Source organism: Bidens hawaiensis, unplaced genomic scaffold (assembly GCF_021521415.1).
Source record: "Bidens hawaiensis isolate Kalapana, Puna unplaced genomic scaffold, B.hawaiensis_p1.1 tig00009577_1, whole genome shotgun sequence".
NCBI lineage: Eukaryota > Viridiplantae > Streptophyta > Magnoliopsida > Asterales > Asteraceae > Bidens > Bidens hawaiensis.
Genome location: NW_027491716.1, coordinates 50,084 through 75,690, shown reverse-complemented (window position 1 = coordinate 75,690; position 25,607 = coordinate 50,084). Strand labels below are relative to the sequence as shown.

At 33.8% G+C, this 25,607-nt stretch overlaps 1 protein-coding gene across 1 annotated transcript; it reads left to right on the top strand.

Moving 5' to 3' along the window:
- The first annotated feature begins 1,307 nt into the window (after positions 1-1,307).
- Positions 1,308-15,032, top strand: LOC143533006 (putative methyltransferase PMT23). Its single transcript, XM_077027896.1, has 8 exons — positions 1,308-1,798; positions 11,374-11,523; positions 11,613-11,883; positions 11,976-12,086; positions 13,168-13,339; positions 13,428-13,667; positions 14,465-14,659; positions 14,736-15,032. The coding sequence occupies exons 1-8, from the start codon at positions 1,364-1,366 to the stop codon at positions 14,929-14,931; spliced, it is 1,770 nt and encodes a 589-aa protein (XP_076884011.1). The 5' UTR covers positions 1,308-1,363; the 3' UTR covers positions 14,932-15,032.
- Positions 15,033-25,607: the final 10,575 nt, after the last annotated feature.

Genomic DNA, 25,607 nt, shown 5'->3' with positions numbered 1-25,607 from the left:
GAAACGCTTGAGAGTAGGCTACACTCATATTAATATAGATTAAATAAAAGAAAAACTAGATGGATGAGGTTACACTTTGAAATAAAAACGGGTAATAATCACCTAAAAAGATATGAAATTTTTTATAAGTTGATTTAAAACCTGACGTGAAATAATTAATGGTAAAATGAATAAGTTTCAATAAATTTATTGTTTTTCATTTATCAGAGCATTTCCAACCTATTTCCTAGCCTATATTCATATATATCATATAATTACACTAAAAATCACTTTTTTTCCCTCTCCTGTTTAATTAAATTAGACGGGTGCCCGCGCCATGCAGCAGGAAACTTAGACCTTGATAATCACGTAATAAGTTATGGCTGTTCATTGTTCGGTTTGAAACCGTAAAATCGTTCAAGCCAGTCTTCGGTTTGATTTCACAGTTAATTTTTTTTCTTATAAGTTTTGGCCGATTGCTTTCAATTTTCAAAGGTTATGTTTTGGTTTTCGATGACAAAAAGCCGTTACTACTGATTTGGCCCACAATTTAATTTAAAACCATCAGAAGCAGATCGCAAACACCCCTATGTATGTAAAATGTTATTTTGTTAACTGAATAAAAAAACTCTAACAATATCATACTCAAATTAAAGATAAAAATATGCTCATTTTTATAGTGTAATTCTTTTAAAAAAATACTAAAATATGAAAAAGTTATTAACGTTAAAAAATAATGGGGGTAATTGGGTTAAAAGTGAAAATTAAAATAGGATATAGGTAAAAGATTAAGGTAATTGTTTTAAATTTACAAATGTTAATTATAGTTGAGGGGGCAATATTATAACTATATTAAATAAAATTGAATAACACTTGAGTTTTAATGTTACAGTTACTCTTTTGTCCTCATTCAAGTTTGTACCATGTACAAGTTTACTTATAAATCCCTTAGTGTGAAGCGTCTTAATTTGCTATTCTCTCCTCTATTATATATAGTATAGATAATACTTTTTATATCTTTTATCATTATCTTTTCTCTTTCCTCTACACACAACCACTTTTAAAATATATTAAAAAATTATAGGGTAAATATTAAAAAAATTATAAGGTATAAACACTGAATCCCCAAATTTAACTTTCTTTTATAATTTATCTCTCGTCTACTCACAACAACTCGTAACTATACCATATAATTTACGAATTCTCTCGTAAAAATATAGGGAATGGGCCGAGAATGCTCTCGATCACACCTCCGTATACCTTTTAAGTTCTTTAACCATATTTTTAAACCCATCACTACCTTTTACCGCGATCTCAACGCTCAAAACCAGTTCACACACATTCTCTTCTCTGTCTGTCTTCAACAACCTCCGATCCACCGACAATGCCAATCACCGTTCACAACCTCTTCAAAGAACGCAAATACCCATTCATCGCATCTCTAATCCTCTTACTCATCTCCGTAGCCTTCTTCATATTAACCACCGACACCACCTCACTCTACTCCCTCCGTCAACCTTCCGTCACAACAAACCCTAGCCCGCCGTTACAACAAACAAACGGAAACGTAACCGATTCTGGTACAAATTCTGTTACAGATCGTGATTCGGATTTGGTGGTGGAATGGAAGGCGTGTCCGGGCCCGCTGGCGGTGGATTACATACCGTGTTTGGATAACTGGAAGGCGATTAAGGCGTTGACCTCGAGGCGGCATATGGAGCATCGAGAGCGGCATTGCCCGAAACCGAATTTGAGATGTTTGGTTCCGTTGCCTGGTGGATATAAAGTGCCGGTTCGGTGGCCGAAAAGTAGGGATATGGTGAGATTGCTGCTTTGGTAAGGTTTGTATTTATTGTAGTTGGAAAATGTTTTGTTGAAATGTTGATCTTAGAAGCTATTAGATTTATGCTATTCAGCTAGAGTTGCAATCACCAGTTCCTATCATAACTTTTGGCCAATTTATTTTTGTTCAGGTTATTTATACACTCAATTTTTGCAGATGAATCTGTGGGACTTGATTTGTTATGTGCAGTGGTTTAACTAAAAAGTGAAAACTTGACTACCACGTAGCCACGGGGGCTCTCACTAAATTTTCCATATAAAACGTGTAATGTTTTAACTAAAAGCACAATTGCTATTTTTCTTTTTTTCATATATAAAAATGTGAGTTGGTGAATGTGACCAGTTGGAAGAACTTGTGGTCCAACACCCTTGTGCCCATTAACAGGGTAGCACCCGAAGGGGCTCCCTTCCTTTGTAATTGTTTGGCTGGATTTGGTGGACTTTAACATGCTGAGGTGGCTTGGGGCGCCACGCCCACCCCAGTACCCCACTACACCCAGTCTTATTGTTAATTTGTCATAGAAACAAGAGTTATGTGTGTTGGAATATCGTATGCCCGAGACACATAATTAGGTTAATGTGACTAGTCGTGTTTGATCCAAGTCGGGTCATACCCAATAACGAGTTAGACACACACCAATTATGTATTTGTTAAGATAAGATCTATGAGACAAATACAGAACACGATACATTCAGAAAATCGGGTTTCTGAATACTTACTTGAAAGTGTTAAATAAATTAATTGGTTAATTTATTTATTCAAATAATTATTATTGGAATGATTATTTAACTATATGTTCTTTTGTAAAATGGTTTATAAAAGATGGGGTGTTTATATATTTATTTTATACTTTATAAAATAAATAAAATAAAATAAAAAAAAAATAAAATAAAAAAATAAAATAAAATAATTTTATTTGGGGCCGGTTTTGGGTGGGCCCCACACCCCAAAGTTATGGTCAAATTTTTGTCAAGGATTTGGTGGATGTTGAGTGTATTCTACTTGACTAAAACCTAACACAAAGATATGATGGTTTTAAAAGGATTTGATCATTATTATATAGACTTTCAAGTAACAAAGTTGAACAAGTCTTTCTTTTCTTCTTGTTTTACTACTCACGGCCAAAGGAAAAAGGAAGGCTCGGGTCTCGGTTTTTCGTGTTCAAGCTTCCTAACATAGCTCGGTGTGTGTTGGAGGCTCGGGGTACATTCCGTTTGAGGATTTTCCTTTGAAAGTCTAGCATCAACATCATCATCTTCTTCAACATCAACTACACTCTTAAAAGGTTAAGAATGTAAGTGTTTATAGCTTTGATAGTTTAGCTTTTCCGTATCATTTGATCCTTGCTTCGGGTTTCTAATAAATAGATTATTGGTAATCTTATAACATGAATAAATTAGGTTGTTCATGTACACATTTCCTATAAACTTGTAATATATACATATATATACATATGGATAGATATGTTTAGTTTGTAAATATCACGCTTCCGCCTTAATTGTGACTAGTTAAATGGTTAACTAAGTTTAAAATATCCATAGAAACCCAACAAATGGCATCAAGAGCCGGGATACGGGAAACTAAGCTTCGGGTTTTCGGTTTTATATTTTTCCCCTTGAAAGATTTTATACAAAAATAAACATGCATGATTTTTTTGTATTTAATCTTGTTATTATTTTGGCTTTGTTCAAAAAAAAAAATATATATATAAAACCGGGTTAATGGGCCGAAGCCCAATTCGGATGAAATTGGGCCGAAGCCCACTTGTTTTGGTTATTGGGCTAACCGGAAAAAAAAGGGAGAAAGCTTTATGGGCCGAAGCCCATTTTTGGTTAAATGGGCCGAAGCCCATGAGACTTCTTATTGGGCCGAAGCCCATGTGTTTTGCACATGTGGGCCGAAGCCCATAATCAAGTTATTGGGTCAAGCCCAAATGAGTTGGGCTAGGCCCGATAAAGTCAAGGGGTTTTGGAACGGGTTCCTAAGACATAACGGGTTATGTTTGGTAAAACTAGACCGAGCCGTAGACCAAAATGGATGTTTGTTTGTGGTTGATGATTGTAATTGTAATTAATTATTCAAGTTTCGGTTTGTAATAATTAATTAGGGGCAATTTTGCAGTTTTGTAATTATTTATTCATATGGGTATGTAATAAATAGATTGTTTGTAATATTTTATTTTATAGAAAAATGTATTAGGACTTTTGTTTTGTAAAATTAAAGAAGATTGCAAAATTGGAAGTTTGGGCCTTATTGGGCCGGGTATGGTGATAATGGGTCTCACAAGCCCATTAAGGGGATTCAAGCCCAAAAGGACCTAAGCCCACCAATTAAGCCCAAATGGAAGCTTATGGAAGCTAAGGCCCAAGTTCAAGCCCAATGGATCACAACGGGGTTGAAGAAGATGCTCGAAGCATTTGGATGCGGGATCGAGTGGGAGCTACAACATCCATGTGTCATGTGTCCCTTAGGATCGGACCTAAGACACACACTTGTTTCGGCTAACAAGTGTGGTCTAACTTAGTGGCTCGTGTCTAGTATAATTGTATATGCTTGTTAATTGATTGTTTGATTATGTGGTTGCTAGATATTAGGATATCAACTTCGTCACATAGAATTAATTAACAAAGCATAAAACGGGTTCTAATAATTATCGGTAATTACGTGACACATAGTTTAATAAAATGGATTTATTAACTAGCCGTCTCACGCCCATAATAAAATGGTTTTATTATAAATTAGTTTTTTGAAAAATGGTTTCAAAATATCATGTTACTAAATGCATGTTAGAACATGATTTAAAGTTTTACAACTAGAATTATTAAAACTAAAAATCCCTTTTAAAATTAAGGATAACAAGTTAAACACCATCCTTTTGTATAACGCTTAACATATTAGTAAGCTCTTAGTGGGAAAAAGGTCACCTAACCGCATAGAGTAAATTAATATGTTGAGGTAATATTGGCATATAAATGGAAAAAAGGTCACCTAACCGTTTGTATGTTGATATTACAAGTTGATACAAGTAGGACGACTTAAATTGGAACCATGTGAAGAGGGTCACCCAAGCATGGGGTCTAATAGGTGTTGATGGGATAAACATGCCGACACGAAATATGATTTCGAACCGGTCCCATAAACTCTAGAAGTTGCAAAAGGGTTTGCAATTGTTATGAATAACTACCTTGATAGACCGACAATGGGAAAAAGGTCACCTAACCGGAGTCGTGTTTATCGTTGGATTCTAGATTTTAATTATTAATTATATTTGGTATATATAAAAGGGTATTAATAATTAAAATATGTAAAACACTAAAATGAACTTAATTAAAATTCTGCAGATGGCCGCACACGTCGACGACAACATAATCCCTAACGTCCAAAACGTATCTCTCCGATCTATTCTCGCTAAAGACCGTCTTAACCACAATAACTTTTCGGATTGGTTCCGAAATTTAAGGATTGTTCTAAAACAAGAAAAATTATATCATGTTTTGGAAACACCTATCCCCAACGAACCGGAAGAGGGAACTGAGGTCGAATACATGAATTGGGTCAAACACACGGAAGATTCCATTCAAGTGTCATGCCTCATGTTGGCGACTATGGTTCCCGAAATCCAAAAGGATTTCGAAAACCATAATGCGTACGACATGATTACTCAACTTAAGGAAATGTTCCTTAAGCAATCGAGGGTTGAAAGGTTCGAAACGGTTCGAGCCTTGCATGCATGTAGAATGGATGATAATCAACCAGTTTCAACTTATGTACTTAAGATGAAAAGTTACATTGATCGCCTCGCCAAGCTCAATTGTCCCATCTCAAAGGAGTTAGCAACGGATTTGATCCTTAACTCTTTGTCGAAAAGGTTCGACACTTTCGTGTTAAATTATAACATGAACGGGTGGGACAAAAACATTGGAGAACTTCACTCAATGCTTAAAACAGCCGAGGCGAGCATGGGTAAAAGGGTTTTACCCGTGTTTGCGATCAATGAAGGTAGATCCAAGAATCGATCTCAACCCAATCCTAAGGCTAAGGTAGCAAAAAGAAAGGGTCCTCCTGTGCATCTTAAGGGTAAGGGCAAATCACCGGTTATGGCAAAGAAACAAAAGGTTATGGAACCGAGGGGTCATAAGGATGATCCTTGTTTTGGTTGTGGGGAGACCGGACATTGGAAACGCAATTGCCCGGTCTACCTAAAAGAGCTAAGAGACAAGAGGAATGCGGGGCATACCTCGGGTAATGTCTTTATGATTAATATTGAGCTAAATCTTATTTCTTCTAACACATGGGTATTAGATACCGGATGTGGAACTCATATTTGCAATTGGTTGCAGGGGTTCAAAAGGAATGAAGACTTAAAGAAGGGCGAAGTGAATCTTTTCATGGGCAACGGTGCAAGGGTGCACGTGGTCGCTAGAGTAGACTTCACTTTATCGCTTCCAAGTGGTTTGGAAGTTGTTTTGAGAAATGTTTTGTATGCTCCTAGTTTGACTAGGAACATTATTTCCGTGCACCTTCTTAGACAATGTAACTTTGACTTTAAATTTGTAAAATCAGAAATGCATGTATCATCTAATGGTATCTTTTATTTTAAAGCTGTACCAAACAATGGTATTTATGAATTGGTTCATGACAATACCTCAAATAGCTCATTATATCAAACTTCCACTAAAAGACTCAAAAAGGATTTGAGTGATTCCTACATTTGGCATTGTCGTCTTGGACACATAAACAAGAATCGTGTAAATACTCTCCAAAAGAATGGTCTTTTGAAAACAAATGAGTTAGGTTCGTTTGATGAGTGTGAATCTTGTATTCAAGGCAAGATGACCAAAGAACCTTTTAAAGGTACAAACGAAAGGGCTAAGGACTTGTTAGGTATCATACATACGGATGTATGCGGACCTCTCAAGCCCAATAGTAGGAATAGTGAAAGGTACTTCATTACCTTTACCGACGATTTTAGTCGATATGGGTATGTGTATCTAATGAAACACAAACATGAAGCCTTTGAAATGTTCAAGGAATTTCAAAATGAAGTACAAAATCAGCTCGACCGAACAATCAAGGTACTCCGCTCCGATAGAGGAGGCGAATACCTAAGTGATGCCTTTCAAAGTCATCTTAGAGATTGTGGAATTATTTCACAGCTCACTCCTCCTGGAACTCCTCAACATAACGGAGTATCCGAGAGGAGGAATAGAACACTGTTGGACATGGTTCGATCTATGATGGCACGAAGCTCACTACCGCCATCATTTTGGGGATATGCGCTACTTACAGCGGCTCGTATTTTGAATATGGCCCCGACCAAAAAGGTGGATCGAATACCCTATGAAGTGTGGCATGGAAAGGTTCCATCCTTTTCATATTTAAGGGTATGGGGATGCATAGTTTATGTTAAACGTGACACCCCAAATAAGCTTGAGGCTCGATCCATCAGGTGTATCTTCATAGGATACCCAAAGAATGATATAGGATATATATTCTATGATCCTAGTGAACAAAAGGTGTTTATTTCACGCAAAGGATACTTCTTAGAAACTAGGTTCCTTATGGAAGGACCTAGTGAGAAAAGAGTGGAACTTGAAGAGGTTCAAGAATCACTGGATGATACACAGTTGGTCGATACTAGCTTTCAGCACGAGGATGTTGAAGATGATCAAATGGTTGATCATACACACGTTGCTCGCAGATCTAATAGGATTAGTCGACCTCCCAAGAAATATGGATTTCTTGTGGATGATTGTTACTTGGTCGATTCGGATGAACCGATCTCCTACAAAGATGCTATGTCACAACCTGATTGTGACAAGTGGCTTGAAGCCATGAGCGCCGAGATGCAATCCATGCACGATAACTAAGTTTGGGAATTGGTTGATCGTCCACTTAACTCCAAAATGGTTGGATGTAAGTGGGTCTTCAAAAGGAAGACCGATATGCATGGAAATTTAGATACTTACAAAGCACGACTTGTAGCAAAAGGTTTCACGCAAACTCAAGGGATTGATTATGATGAAACCTTCTCGCCGGTCGCGATGCTTAAGTCGATCAGGATATTATTTGCCATTGCAGCTCATTTTGATTATGAGATATGGCAAATGGATGTCAAGACCGCTTTTCTTAATGGATATCTTGAGGAAGATGTCCATATGGTTCAGCCTGAAGGTTTTGTCGATCCATCTAATCCTGATAAAGTTTGTAAGTTAAGGAAATCAATCTACGGGTTGAAACAAGCATCACGGATGTGGAATCATCGTTTTAATGAAGAAATCAAAGCGTTTGGCTTTGTCCAAAACGGTGATGAGACGTGTGTGTATAAATGGGCTAGTGGGAGTATAATCATGTTCCTTATTTTGTATGTCGATGATATACTTTTATTTGGAAATGATATACCAAGTATGGAAAACGTTAAAGCGTGGTTAAGTAGTCGTTTCTCAATTAAGGATCTTGGAGAAGCGACATATATCTTGGGAATAAAGGTCTATAGGGATAGACAAAGGAAATTGATCGGACTCAATCAAAGTGCATACATTGATAAAATCCTGAAAAGATTCAGGATGGAAAACTCTAAGAAAGGTTTGGTACCTATTCCTAGAGGAACCGTGTTAAGCTCATCCCAAAGTCCTAGCTCTAAGGAAGAGCAGGATAGGATGAAGCATGTTCCTTATGCTTCGGCAATAGGATCTATTATGTATGCAATGATGTGCACTAGACCGGACGTCTCGTATGCTTTAAGCATAACGAGTAGATACCAGCACAACCCAGGTGACAGTCATTGGATGGCTGTCAAGAATATATTAAAATACCTTAGAAGGACTAAGGATATGTTTTTAATATATGGGTCTGGTGAGGAGGAACTCGTCGTAAAGGGTTACGTGGATGCGAGTTTCCAAACTGACCGAGATGATTCTCGGTCACAGTCAGGATATGTCTTCATTTTGAATGGAGGCGCTGTCTCTTGGAAAAGTTCGAAGCATGATGTTGTCGCGTTATCCACTACAGAATCTGAGTACATCGCCGCTTCAATGGCAGCCCAAGAGGCTGCATGGATGAAAAAGTTCATCATGGATCTAGGGATTATCTCTACCATTCAGGAGCCCCTAGAAATATTCTGTGACAATGAGGGTGCTATTGCACAGATCAAGGAGCCTCGTGCTCATCAGAAAACGAGGCACATTGAGCGTAGATTCAACTACATAAGGGATGAAGTTGAAAAAGGAAAGATATGTATTCATAAAGTTCATACCGATCAAAATATTGCGGACCCACTCACGAAGCTCCTCGATAGGCCAAAGCATGAGGGTCATGTTTGTGCATTAGGACTTCGGTATTCTAGTGAGTGGATTTAATCTGTGTTTAGTGTTTGTATAAGAACAAATGTAATGGGTATCTTATGATAATTAATTATGTTTTAATTTTTCAATGGGTTATGTTCTATATTTGCATGTTTAATCCATGAATGACTTATGTTGTTCTAAATGTCCGTAGTCGATCATACTTGTGGGAACAAGTATGAAGGTAAGACTATTATGAACCCGGATTGGTTGATATTCATGTGATGAATATAGGGCATAGGTTTGCCACCAAGGTTCATAGATATTTGTGGGATACAAATATTGGACATGATCCGCTCTCAAGGATCACTGCATGGAGTTAGTGCAACTGATCATAAGTAATCCTTGAGTAAAGGCGAGTATCATTGTGTCCTTTGACCTGAGATGTATATTGGATCTGGTTTTTCATCAAGTCTGATAACTTGACTCTCTTCTTTGTTATTTCGGTAACACGATGACGTAAAAGAAAGAGCTCAGATATCATAAGAGATGTCAACAAGGATGTATGCAGTCAAGATGGGATTTGTTCCTCTTATGTGTTGAGAGTTTAGATGTCTAAGGCCTGTTAAGTTAAATCATTGAGAGAATGATCAATCTGTGTCTCTTCGATTTGACAGGACATCTAGCAACAAAGGGATGTAATGATAAGACTTACCTATATCATATCAAGTATGGACTTGAAGGGGATGATGTTATTGAATGGCACTTAGTCAAACACACTAGGGGTGGTGACCTGTTGTTAGGCGGTATTCACCATTAGCATTAACTTCCTATGAGTCTCGTGCAAGTGGGAGATTGTTGGAATATCGTATGCCCGAGACACATAATTAGGTTAATGTGACTAGTCGTGTTTGATCCAAGTCGGGTCATACCCAATAACGAGTTAGACACACACCAATTATGTATTTGTTAAGATAAGATCTATGAGACAAATACAGAACACGATACATTCAGAAAATCGGGTTTCTGAATACTTACTTGAAAGTGTTAAATAAATTAATTGGTTAATTTATTTATTCAAATAATTATTATTGGAATGATTATTTAACTATATGTTCTTTTGTAAAATGGTTTATAAAAGATGGGGTGTTTATATATTTATTTTATACTTTATAAAATAAATAAAATAAAATAAAAAAAAAATAAAAAAAAATAAAATAAAATAATTTTATTTGGGGCCGGTTTTGGGTGGGCCCCACACCCCAAAGTTATGGTCAAATTTTTGTCAAGGATTTGGTGGATGTTGAGTGTATTCTACTTGACTAAAACCTAACACAAAGATATGATGGTTTTAAAAGGATTTGATCATTATTATATAGACTTTCAAGTAACAAAGTTGAACAAGTCTTTCTTTTCTTCTTGTTTTACTACTCACGGCCAAAGGAAAAAGGAAGGCTCGGGTCTCGGTTTTTCGTGTTCAAGCTTCCTAACATAGCTCGGTGTGTGTTGGAGGCTCGGGGTACATTCCGTTTGAGGATTTTCCTTTGAAAGTCTAGCATCAACATCATCATCTTCTTCAACATCAACTACACTCTTAAAAGGTTAAGAATGTAAGTGTTTATAGCTTTGATAGTTTAGCTTTTCCGTATCATTTGATCCTTGCTTCGGGTTTCTAATAAATAGATTATTGGTAATCTTATAACATGAATAAATTAGGTTGTTCATGTACACATTTCCTATAAACTTGTAATATATACATATATATACATATGGATAGATATGTTTAGTTTGTAAATATCACGCTTCCGCCTTAATTGTGACTAGTTAAATGGTTAACTAAGTTTAAAATATCCATAGAAACCCAACAATGTGAACTTATCTATTAAATGGAGGTAAATTCATAATTTTTTATGTTATGTTAGAAAAAGCAGTCTAGGATCTTTAATCATACAACTCATTGGAAGACTCTAATTTGGTTTGATGAGCAAAATTAGGCCTGCTATTTGCACATTTTACAAAATAAACTTGCTCATTTCGAACACAAGTGTAGATTTAGGAGTAGGATTAGAGGGTTCGTGAGTTATCTGTTAATCTTGCTCATTTGATATTACTGGTTTGATCATTGTCTTGTTTGCTAATCTTCTTCATTTGATAGGTAAATTTTTCTTCAAGCTAATGTTTTTTATTTGTTATATATATATATATATATATATATATATATATATATATATATATATCTAATTTAAAGCAAGCGCATTTGATTTACAGATATGGTTTGACAATGTACCTCACCTTAAGCTTGTGGAATACAAGAAAGAACAAAACTGGGTGAAAAGATTGGATGATTATCTTCTTTTCCCTGGAGGCGGTACTCAATTTAAGGACGGAGCTACTCATTACATCCAATACATAGAAAAGGTAGCATTTATCACTATCAAGTTACCTTCTGTTATTCTTTTGGTGTTTATCAATAGCAACAATGGTTTATATCTTTTGTAATTTTCTAGAATCTTCCAAAAATTGGTTGGGGAAAGCGGACACGGGTGATTCTAGATGTTGGTTGTGGTGTTGCTAGCTTTGGTGGGTATTTGATGGACAAAGATGTTATAACAATGTCATTTGCTCCAAAAGATGAACATGAAGCTCAAATACAGTTTGCTCTTGAAAGAGGAATTCCGGCAACTCTTTCGGTAATCGGAACACAAAGACTCACATTTCCAGATAACGCTTTTGATTTGATTCATTGTGCACGGTGTAGGGTGCACTGGGATGGAGACGGTACCGGTTTTTAGTTAAAATGCTTTATTATTCTTTTTTTCTCTATGTTACAAGTTTTTAGATTGTTGCAATAATCATGTTTTATTTTTTAGGTGGAAAGCCATTGTTGGAGTTAAACAGGATTTTAAGGCCTGGGGGAGTTTTTATTTGGTCTGCTACACCAGTCTACCGTGATGACGAAAGAGATAAAAAAGTTTGGGAATGTATGGTGCAACTCTAAATTACTTATTTTTTTCAAATAGTTAAATGGCACTAAATTGATATGTGGAGCTGCTTGATTCATTTACTTCTGGATGGGTCGATTCTGGTGTTTTGTCTCACACGGGTCAAATGAAAAGTTAGCTACAAAGGGAACATGTTAAGCGAACCGAACATGCTGAAAATGTTGTGCATACAACCTCCTATGTAGTTTTACTCAAGGAGATAGATTATTATTGTTAAATAATATTTAAAAAAATCTGGACAGAGTGTGTTGGTGAGTCAACCCTACCTTGCACATCCTGTTTCAACAGTTAAATTTAAAAAAAATGACACCCACCTTTATAACCTGAACCCATGTTGGCACATTACACAGTCCACCTGAGCCGCCCATCTTTGGGGTGTAAACGAACAAAGGCGCTTGTGAGCTACTCAAGATTGGTTTGTTAAAAGCTCGGATTGAGCCGAGCTTAAACGAGCTCTAGCCAAAAAATAAGCTTGGTTAATAAACGCGCCGGAGCTTCACTTAGCAAGCTTGAGCTGTCTCACGAGCCTAAACGAGTCTATTATTTATATAACTTTTATTTGATGTGTTAAATATATATTGGGGAAAGTTAACGTACAAATGAAATTAACGTGCTAAACGTGAGAATCAAGTAGAGTAATTATATATACAAGTAGAGTAATAATTACTCTATGATGTAATTACATAATTACTCTACTTGTATATATAATTACTCTACTTGATTATCACGTTTAGCACGTTAATTTCATTTGTATTTGATCCAAACCCATATATATTAATATAATAATTATTCTTGCAAATAAAATTTATGTCATGCATAAAAATTATAATTACACACATGTAATTATTATTACTATAAAACTACTCGCGAGCCGAGCTCTCATATGTTAAGCAAGCTCGAGCTCTTATATGTTAAGCGAGCTGTAGGCTTAAACGAGCTCAGGCTCGGCTCTATTTGTTTACACACTTACATCTTACAACCTCTGGTTAGAGTCCTTAGCCCTTTATTCTAAAATCAATGATGTATTGGTTTAATTGATGTTTTCTGTTTTTTCTTGCAGCCATGGTAGCTCTCACTAAATCTATTTGCTGGAAAGTAGTAGCTAAAAGTTTTGATTCATCCGGAATCGGGCTGGTTATATATGAGAAGCCTCATACTTCTTCCTGCTATAACTCTCGTAAAGAAAACAATCCACCGCTATGTGATGAAAATACCCGTCCCAAAACCTCATGGTAAATTAAATCATGTTTGCACTATTTGTCTATTTAGTTCATCATCATTTATAAACCTAAAATCATAATTATCTCTATTCTCATTTAGGTATACACCCCTCGATGGCTGTATTTCCGCAATCCCAGTAAAAAATGCATGGCCTACACCTTGGCCCGAAAGGCTCAAAAGTAAACCTTTAAGTCTTTCAACGGGCCCAGATGCTGAAGGGATTTTTCATGAGGATACTAAACACTGGTCTGAAGTTGTTACAAATGTCTACATAGGAGGCCTTGGTGTTAACTGGTCGAGTGTGAGGAATGTAATGGATATGAATGCTGGTTATGGCGGGTTAGTTATTATCTCTACTTAATGGGTTTCTTGGATAACGTGTTAAAATGAGTTTGGGTTAGAAAAGGTCTTTTTTTTTTCTTTTGAGCTAAGGGATGGGATTTGGTTGACCTGACAAAACACTTTTTTGTTCTTTTTTTGGAAAATAAACTAGCGCGCATTACAGTTTACTAACATAGTATTGTAGTAATAATAATTTAAACTGTAGAATTAAACGAACTAGGTGGTTATATAATTATATTAGGGCTGTTAACAAGCCAAGTAGAGCCAGGTTGGGCTTGGGCTCCTGAGTCAGCTTGGCTTGTTGACCTTAATGAGCTGAAATATGGAGCTCAAGCTTTTCATTTATTTTAAAAGAGAATTTATATTTATATTATTACATATATTGATACACATAATGCAGAATCAATAAACTATAGAATCTATAATTTTTATATATATTAAAATTTGGATTTTACTTTTGGATTATAAGTATATTAAAGCATGAGTTTTAATTTAAACGAGCCAGTTAAATGAGCCTAACGAGCGAGCCAACGAGCCTTGCTTACCTTGGCATGGGCTCGGGTTGTTTACAAACTGAGCTGGCTCGGCTGGTTTACAAACGAGCTGATTTCGAGCAAGCCACGAGCTATTTTTTACTAGACTTTGGGCGACTTTCAACCCGTTTGATCAATCCCTTCTAGCTACTTTTTTTGTTTGACCAATTTGAGATTAACATTCATAACTAAGCAGGTCGAAAACAACTATCACTAGGTTTCTTCAATTGTGATTTCTAAAAAAATTTACTTTGTGATCAGGTTTGCTGCTGCTTTGACTAATGTACCCCTATGGGTGATGAATGTTGTTCCTGTTAACGGAACCGATACTTTACCTATAATATTTGACAGAGGACTGATTGGTATATACCATGACTGGTGTGAATCCCTTAATACTTATCCTAGAACTTATGATCTTCTACATTCCACCTTCCTTTTTGGCAACCTAACCAAAAGGTATAATCATTAATGCAGATTATCATTTGTTGTATATTTATCAACAATTTCATGGGTTTTGGAAATAATTTTGTAGGTGTGACATGCTGGATGTTGCGGTTGAAATGGATCGCATGTTAAGACCAGGTGGAGTTGTTATAGTTGAAGATAATATGGAAATGTTAAAAAATTTAAAACGTATATTGCAGTCACTTCATTGGTCAACTGCTATACATCACCAACGATACCTCGTTGGTAAGAAAGGTTTTTGGCGTCCTCAAACCGAAAGGTGAACAAAGTTTTCCAGTTTGGTTTCGTGTATTATTTAGTTTTATTTCTCTAAGTTTATATAGTGTTATAGTGATAAACCTTGATGCTCGAAAGAAGAACAGAATCCTGATCGGTTTTTTAAATATATATTTATATGAAGTGTCAATCAAAATTTACCACCAATGGGTTTTGGTGAATGAACTTGGAGATTTAGACTGATATTTAATGCAAAACCTCAGTCGGTAAGACTGAGATGCTTATGTTTGGCATTGGTTTTTCATAATATTTTGTAAAATTTGTGTTTATTATTGTAAATCATATATCTGAAATAAAAATCTATTGTGGTCAAATTGGAATATCATGAGGCATGCTTGTGCTGGGTTAAGATTTAAACTAATCTTAAATATATATAAACGAAACCTTTAAAAGCTCTTTGGTTGCTCCCTATATTTTTTCAAGACATCAGATTGCTTTATTTGTTAATAGAGGTTTCTTATACATTTGACCCAAATTCATGGGTATGGGTCTCACCAAACCTAGATAACCCTTAAACGGGTTATAGCATCTCATTAAATTAAAAATTAATCTCACCAAATATTTGATATGAAAATCCTAGAAAATAGGAATATACTAAAAATTAATATCCGATTTTTTTTAAAAAAAAAAGATATTTATAATTAAGAAATGATTTTATAGTTAATAAAAATAAGCGAGTCATGGGTATCACCAAACCCAGATAGCTTTTAAACCGGGTAATAGCATCTTATTTATTTATGAAACTTTTTTATCATCAGATCCTAAGTATATTTTTAACTTCCTTACAATAAATAAAATTAAAATCCAAAAAAAACTATAAATATTATAAACGAATAATGTAAAACGATCCCGTAATAGGAGGTATAAAAGCTAGTTGAAGATAAATATAACAAGGAAATGCATGAATGAGAGAATATGGTTGGTAGCAATCTTTTAAAGAGGGTTGTGGAAATAAGTTTCAAAGAGACAAAGACAAAACGAGTCTAGAAGGTGTAGCATATTGAATGTTTATCAGTCGAAAAATATTCAAATATACTCTGATTAAACCGAACCTGGCCCAAATAATTTCATTTTGATCTCTTTTCAAGACAATTACATTGCGTATTCCGTTTATCACATAATATGGTCGATTCACACCATGTTGGCATGTTGCGTAGGTGACGTTTGTAGCCTTTACCAAAGAAGACATTTGTTCTTTCTTATACTACGTGTTGTGGTCTTGTGAACATACCATAGAGGCACTACTCCCCGCCACATCGTCAGCGAGGGAGTGGAACACTATCATGGTTGAGCATGTCGGGGTGGAAGGTGGGGTTGATCGCAGGTTTTGCAGGTTCATGACTACATGTTATTTGATAATTTACTATAATACTTAGGTTTGGTGAAAGGTAAAACCACCACTATGCACATGACATCTACATGACAACATTATTTCACCTTTCACCCTGTCACAGTACATAAAAAGAAGTATTTTTTTTTGTTTATAAATGAATAATAGTTAGTAAAATGTATTAATTTAATAGAATATCCGGACTAGTTATCCTCTTTTAGTTATGTAATGTTTAAAAAATAATACTCTGTTAAAACAAATAACTAGTTACAAAATATAAACTTAAAAAAAGTAAGATTCATTTAAAAATGTATTGAGTAATTCTAAGAGTAAAAATATTGCTTTGGTTTGTTATTGGCAATTAATATATTCAAAAACGGACTTGATATAATGACAGCTGTAAACTTGTAATAACAAAACTGAAGATGATAGTAAAATAGTCTTATGTAATTACTCATGATTCGTAATTTCTTTTGAATAATGCTTTTAACTTTTCGTATTCATCTCCATACAAAACCATAGGTCCAAGTGTCCAACCCAATAGGCCACCGACTAAATGGTTTCATCGTTTATGCACGTACAACCGGCCACCAAGATCATACTTTTTATAAATATTTTTCTTAATAGACCGGGGAAACGAAAAGATTTTGAATGCATAAAATTAACCAACCTTCAAGAAATGGAGGTTGTACCAACTTGTGTTTAGGCAATGATTTAATGTCTGACCACAAAATCTGTATCAAGAAATTTGTTGGTTGAGTTGTAACTTCATGCCCCATTGTTTGAAAAACTAGTAAATGTGTCGCTCCTCTATTACACTTAGCATTCAATTATGTTCCTAGCTTTATTAATCAACACCTCCACCGTATCCTTGCCGTCACCAATTGTTAAACTTTAGACAAGTGAATCAAAAACACAAAGACGATATTGCATAAACCTTATATGACTCTATTAATAAAAAAAACAAGAACGGAATACATACTACGAACTAAAAATAAAACTTTTGATGGAAACGTAATCAAACTAGACTTCTACTTTATTTAGTAATAAATTAAAGATAAATTTAGCACTAAGTTATTTAACTTTGTTCCTGAACTTTGGATTTCCACCGAACCGTCCACTGAGATCTTCCATATTACCCCTGTACTTTTTGTATTAACTATTCGGGTCCTTCAAGTTGGTATTGCACCAAGTTTTACACTCCCTCTCAATACCAACTTCCATTGTTCCTTCAAGATCTTTCACACCTAGTAACGCTCGCACTTCCTTGAGCTTAATTCTTGGATTCGACTTCATCACGCCACCTGCAGGTTTTTTTTCCTTGTAGGCTAGTTTCGAGATTGCCACTGTTTAGAACTGCATTACCCGGTTTCAAATGGAAAACAATTTTTGCTTTCTCAACTTCATGACCAGCTATCATGGTACTCAAAGAAATTCTTCCATCTACACATGATGCATGCTCCCTCTCAAACTCAACTCCATTCGTTCGTTTATTCGGATCACCGGAACTTTGCATGTACTTCATGCAAACTCCAACATCAACTTTGTTGGAGTGTTGATCTTCATTCTTTTTTATTCTATCATGGCAGCCCTCAACATGAGACGGAACTATCTCCTCATGCACTGTAACCACTCGGATTTTTTCACATACAAATTTAAATCCATAACCCGACTTGTTTTATATTCGGGAAATTTTATCACTAAAAATGGCATGTTTATCGAGGAAATTCTATACAATATATATTTATTTAATATATATATAACTTTGAAAAATGTTCATTTTTAACCCAAAACATAAACTTTAACCCTTTATTGTTTCCAAATCAAATCTCTAGGGGCTAACTTGTAAATTATACATATTGTCTTATGATCCATTTACCCAGAAACCATATCCGTATCCGCAACCCGTATCCATGATCCGTTTAGTTTACTTGAGCCTAAATTAATGATCCGTTTAGTTTACTTGAGCCTAAATTAACGATCCAAGTTAGGAGTTGAATCCATACTTTGATTCCTCTTACCATCTTCGGCCTAACCTTCGTAATCAATTAGGAAACAAGATCAAATACGATACGAATTGATTGGTTTAATAACAGACTTAACCGTAAAATCCATTATATAACTTGGGATCGATTATAATGCAATTCCTCGCATCTGTACCATCTATATAACTCAAAGATCCAAACCCCTAACCCTAACTGCATTACTTCTAGCCGTAGCCTCTGTTCTTGTGTTTCCCGTCGCCGGCCATGTTATCTCGAATTAACCTGTGTATAATCAACTAATCAGGTAATAATTTATATGGTTGAGTTCGTATTGATGTACTGATTAAAAGCCCTAACATTAATTGAATTAACATTGAGCTGATTGATCGATTTAATAAGTTAGGGTTTCATAATCAAACTGGCTGTAAAAGGTTCTATGTGTGTTCATTACAAGCTTACCGGCCATAGGCGCGGGTTCGAGTCCCGGCCGGCCCTATTTTTTTGATATTTTTCTTATTTAATGGTTTACTTTGTTTTAATTATTTATGATATATTATAATTAATATTAAATATCAAATAAACAATATTTTATTTAAACCGACGTTATAAAAGTTAAACGTTGCTAATTTAGTTACAAGTTTTCGTGTGTAGATATATATATATATATACATACACACACATATATATATATAGAAACATGATCAAATACATTTTATTCTTAACATGAAAACAGTGATAACCAATTTGCTGTTATTATTAGGTTTATTTTTATAAGTGTTTGCTGTTATTTTTTGTTCGTAGTTGCTAATTTCGATTATGAGACGTTATAAGTGTTTGCTGTTATTTTTTGTTCGTAGTTGCTAATTTCGATTATGAGACGTTATTATTAGATTTCTTCTTTTGCTGATATAAGTATTTGTTGGTGTTTGCTGTTATTATTTTGTTCTTGATTTTGATTCTTTTGTTGTAATTTTTATGTTTTTTTCTTTGTTATTATAAATAATTGTTTATGTAGATTGATATTGTAGTTGATATTGTTTCTTACGTTCTCGTTTTTTTATAAATTTGTATTATTTCCTACATTCTCATGTTAATACTAAAATGCACATGAACCTTCCCCTATATATATATATATACACACATATACGTATTATTTTTAAAACAAAATTTCAATAAACGTATTAAAGTTGTTAATTATATTTTTACCATCGAAATTCGTTAAGGATTCTAAAATATAAATTTTATATTAATTATATATCTAAACGTTTATTATTATAGTATGTCTTAACTCATATTTATTTAACTAATTATCCGTAAACCCGATTTTTATGACAAATAATTGTTTTTATAATTAAATAATAACAATAATCCGTAGAGATCAATCGTTCAATCCGTAACATACCGGTCATAATTGTAACTCAAATCACATCGAAATCCCAAATCCATTATACGTATTATATCATTTATAATTCACATATCACATTATTTAATTAGGATTCTTATCGGTAATTCTCGAAGAGCGTGATTATCGTTCTTGTCGTAATCATTCCCGTTTGGCTTAATCGATTAGGTGAGTTTTATCATTCCCCTATTTTACTCGATTTTCATAAACGTTTTGGGGACATATGCGTATATAATACTATACATACATATCTATATATACATACATATCAAAAATAGCAAACGTGTAATTGTGTGTGATTAATCAAATCTACTTGTTATGTGCTTATGTGTTATTGTATTCATCCGTTTGACATATCCCCTTGGAGAGGGTTCTCATTCTACTGACCACCGTCCGATTCGCTTGGCAACGGTCTTATTCTTATTTGCTCATGGTTGATTTACCGGCGCCCGATTCGCTTGGCAATGGTTTAATCGACAACTTACTTGCTTATCGTTTGATTTCATTGCTGCATTTATTACGTTTTGCTTATTTATTATATTATCCTTATTTTATTGCAAAACTGGTGGTAAACTCACTCAACATGTGTTGTTGACCAAAAATCCATTTTCTACGCATATGCAGGTTGCCTGAGTTGAAGGATGGATACTTAGAATGACCATAGGGTTATACTGAAGACAAACTTAAATTTAATTGATTTATTTGAAATGTATTGTTGAATTTGAATATTGTGTATTATTTGAATTAAATAATTAAAGAGATATTGTCACATTTTATATATGATAGTATCTTCGAGCTGTGAGCAATCACATCACGCCCCGGCATTTCCGCTTTAGGTTGGGGTGTGACATGCACTTCATCCAACACTGTTTCTTTCTCGTCTTGTTCGATTACTGTCACGATTACGTCTTAATCAACTATATTTTCTTCTTCAACCACAATTTCCTCATCACCTAGATTCAAAATAATAGTAGATGATTCCAGGGTTACCTTCATCTGATTTGACTTGGCACTGCTTTCAGACTTGTCCACCAATAAGAGCCTGCTTCTAACCATTTGTCTAATGGGTTCGATTTGAATTCGGTGACGGCTACTAATTTTTCCTAAACATCGGCCATATTAGCCTCCATACGGGCCAACATAGAGCGTATACTCACACTTGATAATTTTACCGGCATACACTCCATATTGGAGCTTACAATTTTCTATTAACTTTTTAAAGTTATTTTATTTATAAAAATAAATTTAATTTTAGTGTTTATTTATTCTCAAAATAGTAGTGCCGCGCGTGCCAACCATGAAGGTTGACCCCACTTCTTTAAAATCTACAATGATCAACTCATCAAGCAACGATAACTTATGTTGTAGGTGTTTTGACTTTTGAGTAATGTTATTATTTTGAATATTTTCATATCCTTTTAAAGAATTAAAAAAAAATCATTCGAATACAAGATTAAAACATTTCTCAATCTTCAACTTTAGAATTAAGAGCATTCTCATCCTATCCTTAAAATTTTTGTGAGAATAGTTTATAAACTATAGGGTGGGGTTTTGAGTGACTGTGAGTGTAAATTATAGAGTGGAAAAAAAATAGTGATTTTTTGTTAATTTAGAAAAAAAGTAGTGATTTTTGGTAAATTATAGGACGAAGATAGAAAACTATAATAATAAAAGTATAAAAAATTATTATTTAATTAACAGTGAAGAGAAATATAGTGTTTTTTAGTATAATTATAGAAATGAGAATGAAGGATAAGTTGAAATTGAATGCTCTTATTTATCTGAATCTTCATCTCCCACTATCCATCTTCATCTCCAAAATATAAAGGTTCTGCATTTAAAGACTCTTTCAAACATTTCAGCTTGTATCTCAATTCTCAAACTTGAAAGAGAGAGAAAGAAATAATAAACTAAAAATATAATAATTAATATAAAGTATGAGATGTGAAAAGTTAAAACAAAATTAGAGAAAAATTTAGAAAAAATATGAAATTCTAGAGATGAGGTTGGAGATTTCAAGGGAAATGCTCTAAGTAAGTAAATATACCCTATCTTTTAAATTTTAGAACAATATTTTCTTTTAGGCCTAATGACAACAAGATTTGGATTTTTTTATTTAACTAATAAAATATGTTAATAGCAAAAAAATATAGTGTCTACAAGATTGTTTAATAACCCATCAAAATGTATTAAATAATCTGTTTCTTTTAATTTATAGAACTTATGTATTTGGTTTGTGCCGAAACGTGCAAGTAAAAGTTTGTTTGAAAGCATTATGCATAAGTGATAAGACTAACATGACAAGTCGGTGTCACAAATGTAAAACTCAAGTGTGATTGGATCACGTGGCAGGCTGATACCTAAAGCACACAATTATGAGTTAATGGTTATATAACACTAAACAATTTTTTTCACAAAAAGCTATAATGTTAGGTCTGAATCACATAATTGTGTCCTTCATAAAAGGGCAGTGACTGGAATTATGTGGCACGACTTCATCAGGGAAACATAGGTGTGGCCATTGTCACCAACAAATCCAATTTGTCATAAACATTGCCGTGTAGTCTATTGTGACATAATTGTGGCCTTGGCTGTGCAAAAATAAGATTTTTATGATATTAATATGTGTGGCAAGACCTCATAGCCGTGCCTCCCGCGCAACTCTTGAATTTGTTGTGTTTTCCAAATCTTTTGATCATACAAACATAATCTAGGTGATGATAGTTCATAAAATCAAGAGATTGATGCATATACACACTTTCATGAATAAAGTCACGATGGAAATGTTCTTCATATAAAGCTCTGTTAGTAGGTAAATAGCGAGATACATACTAGTGTGCTACAAGTTAAGAATGATGGTCGGTTTGATAAACAAACTACATGTCTTGTCATAATCAATCTCAGGTCATTTAATTTTGCGATTAATGTTGGGTTAGAGATCCATTAGTATTTGTTAAATATATGTTAGACTATGAGTATTAGGTTTAAATGATTGCTAGCTAACATGCCCGAGTTAAGTTTATTTAGGGCTTATTTCTGGTTTCACATGTAATTACGCAATTAAGTTAAGCCTAAGAAGATGTTTGATACTGTCTTGATAACAAATGTGCTTTTGGACCATTGCTGATTTTCTTTTAATTCCTGGCACATGATGCTACGTTGATAACAAATGTACGATTAAATATCGAATTTTATTATCCATAGATTAAGAAGTAAAAGCATATGTGATTGAGCTCAACTTTCCAAGAAAGTATAATTCTTGAACACGTATGACAATGATACAATTGAATTGTATGGATCCAATAATTCAATTATTTAAGTTCTTTGTAGTGGACGAGACAAGAAGTCACAATGTACCTATGTTAACGTAATTGTTACGATGGAGGAATGCAACATGTGGTTATTGTAGTTCTCTAAGTTATATTAATACAATTTTATTAAACAGGTTAATTATATTAATAGAAGCTTACAACTATAACAATAAACTAGTTATTAATGTAAAATCAAGAACAAAAATTGCTAATGTTTTAAGATATTAAGTATCTAAACTTGGTTTTTATATAGTTAAACAGATAAATTTGTTTGACTGTAAAAAGGTAATTTAATTTTTCTACACAAAATTCTTTTTGATTAACCAAAATATGTGCTTAGATTTTTTTTCGTGAACAACAATACGTAGATGTTACGTAGACGTTTGTGTTAACCCACATGCGTCCCTAGCATCCTTTTTTTTATTTACAAAAAAGGATCTTTTTCCCCATATAAGCATTTAAAAGAGGATTTTATGTTTAAACTATTTGTGTTGGAATCAAATATACAGGCCCACCTTTAGGAGAGGGCGAAGAGAACGATGGGCCTAGCTCCCTCTCCCGAGAGTTCTATAATTGTTAAAAAAAATATATTTTATATTTTATATATAATTTTGTTTTAACACAAAATCCCTCATATGACTCTTTGGTTGAATGAAAAATGTTTTAGATTATGGAAACAAAGGTTATTGATTCAATTCCCACAATTAGTGTTCATTTTTTATATAAGATAACTTTCATTTATATTTTATATGAGTCATTTTAGTAACATATTTATTATTGTTTGTTTGTTTTGGGCTTTTAAAATGCAACCTTATTGATAAAATTGTCAAATTATCTATTACATAATTAAGAACATGAATTTAGGGACCTGCTTTTTACTCATCCAAGACCTCAAAATTTTAAGAAGTTCTCAGAGACAACCCTGATTATACTTAACTCTTATGGTGAGAAACTTGTAAATATGTCTAATAGAACATTTGATTTAGAATTTATCTCACAAACCGTCTTAGTGAAAAATCATCTCAAAGACTTGTAGTGGGTTTGCTTGATTGTAGTCTAAGCAAGTTTCACTTTTTCGGCTGCATACATCTTTTTAGTTTCTTGATTTCTTACGTCTACTTCTTACCATGTGGATTCAAGTTTAAACATTAATTTTTAATTATGTTCAACATACAATGTATTTAATAAACTGCCATGATTAAACGTCTTAAACCAGCGATTATGAGTTTAAGCTTCGTCATGAGTAAACATTTGTATCTAATTTTAGATATTATGTTCAACATTCAATGTATTTAATAAATTGGCATGATTAAACGTCTTAAACCAGCGACTATGAGTTTAAGCCTCGTCATGACTCATGAGTAAACATTTGTATTTTAGATATATTTGTTATATATAATCATTTATTTGATAATCTTTGACTCTTTGAGCATATGATTAACTAAATTTTTATTAATGTTTGGGATTGAGTTTGAAAACACCTTATTAATTTATCAGCGTTTTAAAAAAACCAATAAGTTAAAAGGTGTTTGGGTTTACAAAAATTCTTTTAAGAGTAAAAAAAAAGTTTTTTAAAAGCCCAAAATTCTGGTTTTTTTTAAAATAGCTTTTTGAAAAAGCCAATAAACCAATAAGCTATTTTCAAACTCAATCCCAAACATATGGTATTAAAAGTTCTCAATTTTATGTAATTTTATCTTTTAAATTGTCGTATATATGTGGAATAATTGGGGATGTAATTTTTATTTACCGTAACCACTGAATTTTAATTTTACAGTTCTACCACTACACTTATTTAGTGAAGTTATATAGCCTTTGTTTACAAAACAAAATCTGAGTTGTTTACTTAGAAATTATATCGTTAATAAATATAACAAATAGCATTCATAGGTTTTAGATACATATGGTTATTGCTAATACATAATTGTTAAACATGTGGTTGTGCCGTTGTGATATTTTAAGTCGGTATTTGATATGAGTTTAAGATCAATTTCAGATAATAACAATGCCAACATATATTTTTCAATCACAAACTATAATCATGTTCCTATATCAAAGACTAATGGGAATGGTTCATGCAATGTGTCGATATGGCTTGTTTGGCCACACACGAACAACACGCCCTTGCCCCTCACTTCACGCATGACGGGTTCAAATAAGCATGCTCGCGCGGCTCACTACCAACCATGCTTTTTTTTTAATTTCTTTTTGTTTTTAAATCATATAAATAAATGGAATGGTGAAAAATGAAGTATAACATGAGTTGAGTGATAGGGTTGAGTGATGGAGGAAAAACTGAGGCGTTACAAATGTGCCAAATGATCCAGAATGATGGAGTCTTAGAAAGTGACTCATAACACATAGCCTAATTACATTTGAATAATCCATGGATGTACGAATTAAAATATAACAATTAACAAGTAGCAAACAGAAATAAGACCGATTATACAATTGCTTACAATTGAATTTAGACTTAAAATACCAAATCCCCCGTGACGGGCCACTTCCATCAGTTACTAAAATAATATCTCCGGATTTTTGTGTTGAACAATTCATGTGTAGATTAGTTGACATACAAGGTAGAAGAATAGTATATGTGCCAAGTGTCAATTACACACCACACAACAATACATTA

Coding starts and splice junctions, on each gene's coding strand:
- LOC143533006 (XM_077027896.1), top strand. CDS start 1,364: ATGCCAATCACCGTTCACAACCTCTTCAAAGAACGCAAATACCCATTC. Junction 1,799..11,373: donor GGCCGAAAAGTAGGGATATG/GTGAGATTGCTG, acceptor TTTGATTTACAG/ATATGGTTTGACAATGTACC. Junction 11,884..11,975: donor GGTGCACTGGGATGGAGACG/GTACCGGTTTTT, acceptor TTTATTTTTTAG/GTGGAAAGCCATTGTTGGAG.